We start from the raw sequence: 5589 nt of genomic DNA on the forward strand, positions 1-5589 counted from the left end.
AATATGTGAATCATTAGGAAAAACCATATTCAATGTAATAACATGAAAAATCTGACAAATTGATTGATTAGAAACTGTTGTCTTGCAAAGATTATGAGTTTCATTTAACTCTGAACTGCTATATGACTCTACACTGTCTTTTAAAATCGTTTATAAATATAAATGATCATTATAAATACTCAACTTAACAGAATCAGAATTACAAGACTTAATTTCGTTGCAGCAAGATGAACAGTAGTATTACAAACTGACTGAATATGTCCAATATCACCACATTTAAAGCACTTAGAATTACGAAATTTACATAAATTAAAAGAGTGGAACTTGTCACAGTACAAGCATTGACCAAACTTGTGCCCATCTTCGTGAAATGCATTGCAACTCCTCAATGAATTATCCGCAGGACCTTGAGTATACACTGGGTTGGGATGACCTAATGTAGTGGAATTGTTTATATCCTCATCAATCATTTGACGAAATCTTCCTCCTTTACCGCATTCGAAATTTGTATACTTAACATAGTCTAGCAGTAGATCCTTCAGAGTTGTATCAGAAAGCGAAATGGGCTTTTCCGGTAAAGCCATAGTTTTTAATAGGCTATATGCTTCTTTTCCGATGAATGTGAGGAAATATGCTACAATATTAACATCCTCATCATCTTCCTTGGTCATAGCCCGGAGTTCGAACGTTTCAAAGTAATCCTCAAAAGCATCAAGATCTGAATGTTTGTCCAACCGTTCCATCACAGGCTCAATCGCGACGTCAATATGATAAGTAGGAGTATTTGAATCTCAGAAATAGTGAAATTGGATCAAGAAATACTAGATAAGCACAAACGAATATACTGTATTCGGAATTCAAAATCAAGCATTCAACAAGTACAAAGGAGTCATTAGTTCACTCAAACACCACAGTTACGCTATTCAGTGTACCATAACTGTCACTATATTATCTTATAGTTTTCCAAGTGAGACGTAAAATTAAGACCTGTTAGTTAATACCAGGAAATACGATATTGTTAAAAAGTTATAATTAATTAATTGGATTAATTTTATGCAGTGTTCTTTCAGCTAAAACGAAATCATGAGTTCCGAATGTGATTCTACTTTGATAGCGATTTGTTACGGAACGATTTTCATAAATCGGGTTCAAAGTCAATTCTTTTTTCCTGTTTTCTTTTTCGAACTAATATAAATTACTTGAGAGTAATGGTTTGTCACATTACAACACTTAATATAAAAAGTAACATCTTGACAATTTATTGGTTGCATTATGGTATGCTATGAACTCTTCTTCATATTTTTTAATAAGTTCAGTTTAAAACTCATTAATTGCTTTGGATGTAGAATCAATTTTATGGGAGTTTTGGGGAGTGTTTACTTCAAGTAGTATTCTAAATTTTCCTTCATTAAATCAGTGACTTGGATTTGAAATCTAATAAACGACTTCTATCTTAACTATGTGACCAGGTTTTATTCATTCAATGAAAATGATGTACTGAAATTAAACTAACAAGTAATGTAGCTTTGTAAAACATAAAACGTTGTATATAATTCAAGTGAGAAGCTCTATACAGTGAAGTTTATGTGTTTCGACTTGGAACCTTATTCTCATCACACATTGTTGTTTCATTTACAGCACTAAATATAAGCCCAAAAACTGTTCTTTTTCACTTGATTATTAAACCACGGAAATTTCCCATTTTATCGAATCTGGAATCAAAATAACTGTAAGCAAAATGAGTAAAATACCAAACTACAACGTACTAAAATTTCTAAACTGGAACGATGTATGTAAGCGAACAATATTATTTTCAATTAAATCCCCACCAGGCTTAAAAGTAATATTTATAAAGACATACATGAAAATACTAAACTAATCAAGTTAGTTTATGAGTCAGTGATAACAGCGAAACATTACACAAGTAAACATAATAAGGAAGAAATACAAATTGTTAGTGTGATGACAGGTTTACTTGTTATGATAAGAATATTAAAAGCTTGAATCAGTGTTTCATGATAACAAGTAGGTCAAAGACTTGGAGAAGGGATTAATTATACAGTTTAGGATTCTGTAATTAAGAAATAGTTGGAATACCGGAATCTGTCAGTAATATTGATGCATTGACGTCTAATATGTGCTAATAGTTTTACAGAAGTGCTATAACGTGGGCTGTTTAAAAGATATTGTAACTTTATATATATGAGTTCGTAGTGATAGTTATATTACCTTAACTTTACTAAGATATATTCTTGACAGGATAATCAAACATTCCGGAAAGTAACTTATAACAAAACTTCAATATGGTAGCACAGAGAAGCGATTATTTTATAATTGTCGACTATACATATCAATGCTATCTAACTGAAAAAAATATCAATTTTATTTGACAATATTTCGAGACGAATGTTTCTGCTGGCCCTGAACTGTCAGTGACTGTTTGCCACTTATGTACAGTCATAAAGCTCTTACTTAGTTGGAAGTTATTGTGATAACACTAGTATTTTCATAGTTACTGAAATAAATGGAGAGGTAAAGCTAACGATTTACTCAAGGGATGGATTGTCGATTTTAAACATGATATCTTTAAGAAAAATGGATCTCAAACCACCTGACTGAATATTTATTGAGGATTTAAACCTGTTGTTTACATACAGTATACATAGCCAAGATGCTACTGATTGTCAAGGCGTAAATGAGCACTTAAAGCTTAAAAACAAAGTCAGAAAGTAACTGATAACAATTTACTTCTCTTTGTCCTTTCTCAAAGACAATCGGCAGGTGGCCAAAGATCTAAGTTCCTCTCATCTTAACACTTAACACCAGTGATATACACTTGTAGGCTCAAGGATCATTTAAGATCACAACCAGAACAAAACACAGTGGATCGAACTTGCTGTAAACTCAGGGATCAGCAACAAGACTTGGTTACCATCTCGTAACCTTATTTTCTCTATTTCATAGATCCCATTATGATCTTTACATTGTCTGATCCAAAAATGTCACATCACTTTCTGTGATAATACGTAAACGAGTATCTGTGAAGGGACTTGAGGCAGTAGACTGTATGATTGCCTGTATTTATCACTAGTGTCTATCTTCACGCTGAAACATATTTTTTTGGTGTCTGTAAATGCGTTGTAAATAATTCAACTTTTTATTCTTTTACTGCAATATATTCATGTGCGTCAGTAGTCTTTTTCATTATACTTGCGCTAGTCTATTCTGACACTATGATGTGTGTTACTGATGTGGACAGATATAATTAGTGTGTATCATTAATTGAAAGTTGAATGCCTGGTGGCAGAAGGTTAGGAAAATCTAAGAGAAGAGAAGGAGAACAGAAAACGATTGTTGTAAAAACGAAGCAACATCAAAGTCTGAGACAGTTGGCTGATATTTTGCAAAAGAAGTATTTACTGTATGGTTCTCAAATTTTATTAATATATTCTATAATGTTGTATTAAAACACATTTGGTTATTCCCACCAGTGTTCTCTTTCACTACAATACTACTATCTGAACTCATTCAATTCAACGTTTAGATTGATAACCGATACATTTGGATTATTCTATCTCTAACTTCCAGATTTATATTCTTACTCAGCATTGAAACACAACACGTATCAGCTAATAGTGACCAGTTCGTCACATTAATTTATTTTATTTGTTTAAAAGAGATGAACAAACCCATTTTGGCAATAGTAATAATAATAATATAATGAAACACGAAGTAGAATCATGTGAGAATGTTTAGTACTTTAGTACTATACTTCACCTTATCCTCAAGAAAATGAGTTTATAAATAAGTAGAAAATGCACACAAGTGTGTACATGATTATCATCATTGTTTATTATTATTATTATCCAATTGAAATTCATTAATGAAAGATTATTATTTATAATCATTTGAGGAAAACTACTTCGTTAATTATCTTTCTTTCACTTTCAATTTTGTTGATAAATCCAATTAGTACAGTGTTTACTTCAAGTTAACATAAACAATCACTAATAATAATAAAATGGTATTAAGAAAAAAGAAAACACCAACACCTGCTACTTCACCTGCTTCGGCAACAAAATCACCGACATCAATAAACACAACACCAACATTGGTAGATATGAATCAATCACAAATAAAATATTCCAGTTTTAAAGTTTTTATTGAATATTGCGTAGAAATTGATGCTAATCAAACATTTACTTCACAACATTTAGATGCACCTGTATCAGTTAAACATGGAATAGTGAAATTTGTCAATATAGACAGAAGTTTATTATTAATGTTAACAACGAAAGAAATGTTCTTAGATAAACCATTATGGTGGCCTGGTACATCAGAATTATGTATTAATTATGAACAATTACATGATATAATTGAGTCAAGATCAGATGAGAGAAAATTTGCTTTGGATATTAAGTCATCGAATCCTGGTAAACGTTTAATTCATGTATTTTCAGCTGTCAATAGGAAAGAGAGAAATGAATTGTTAGCAGCGATAAGTAAGAATGCTCAACAATATCAACAAATAATGACTCAACAAAGAGCTATTCAACAACAACAAGCTACATATTATTTAAGTCAAGCTAGTGCACAAAAATCATCAACATCATATGTAGATCAAACTTTAAACTCAAAAGAAGTAAATGTTACTCCTGTTGTTACAACACCACAAAAAAAGAGGTCATCTGGTAGATTTTCTAGAAAGACTGCCATCAAATCACCTCTGAAACCACTTTCGTTTGAAGATTTTCCTCATTCTGCTAATAGTAGTTCACCAAGAGTATTTAATTTTAATGATGCTGACTGTGAGGCCTTTGGATATTCACCAACTATTTATCCGGCTAGTCATCAAAACGACTCTTCAAATATGAAGTTTAGGAACAGGTCTTTAAGTCCAACTCCATTGCAGTGTACAACACCAGAAGTTCATCGTTCTAAACCGAATTTTGCATCTCGTTATTCGGGACATGAAGATAAAGGAAGTCAATTCGATGGGCCTTTGTTATATACAAGACCGCTTTCCAAATCTCAACCACAACTAGCCTATTCATATGATAATAGATATTATCAACGTGATGAATACACTCCAAGATATGAAAGTCAAAATAACTACAGATCTCCTGGTTATGCTTCACATTCACCGATTGTCCCTAAATATGCAAATTCAGCCTCAGCAGGAACACCTCATACACCGAATCGTATTGTCCACTACAATGATGATGATGAAAATGGTTATGCTTACGACGGTGCTAATTCAAAAAGTTTCAAAGTGGATGGAGATGATTTAGTTTTAAAAATCAATTGTTATAATCCAGAGAATCGTTCTAAATCTCCAAGAACCACACATTTAGTTCGTATCAGTCATGAAGATAATAGGGAAAATAATAACAGAAAGTATTAAACTCATTGTATTGTAATGAATGATATGAAACTACTTTGATATACTACCCATTTTTGTTTGTGTGTATGTGCTGAGTTTTAAAAAAAAACACAAAACTCTTTAGTTAGGTAACACCATCAAAGTTTAATAAACGTATTTCTGTTTATTTTTAGTCTAGAGGATACAAATTTCTCCCTCGGTTGAAA

The 5589-nt window shown here is 31.8% G+C and overlaps 1 protein-coding gene across 1 annotated transcript; it reads left to right on the forward strand.

The window, feature by feature from the left end:
- Window positions 1-4021: 4021 nt before the first annotated feature.
- Window positions 4022-5290, forward strand: MS3_00005141 (uncharacterized protein; the record flags this gene model as incomplete). The annotated part of the gene is made up of 1 exon (XM_012936681.2): window positions 4022-5290. A coding segment is annotated over one exon (1269 nt), but the record flags the coding sequence as incomplete, so codon positions are not given.
- Window positions 5291-5589: the final 299 nt, after the last annotated feature.

The sequence above is a fragment of the Schistosoma haematobium genome, chromosome 3, assembly GCF_000699445.3.
Source record: "Schistosoma haematobium chromosome 3, whole genome shotgun sequence".
Lineage (NCBI taxonomy): Eukaryota > Metazoa > Platyhelminthes > Trematoda > Strigeidida > Schistosomatidae > Schistosoma > Schistosoma haematobium.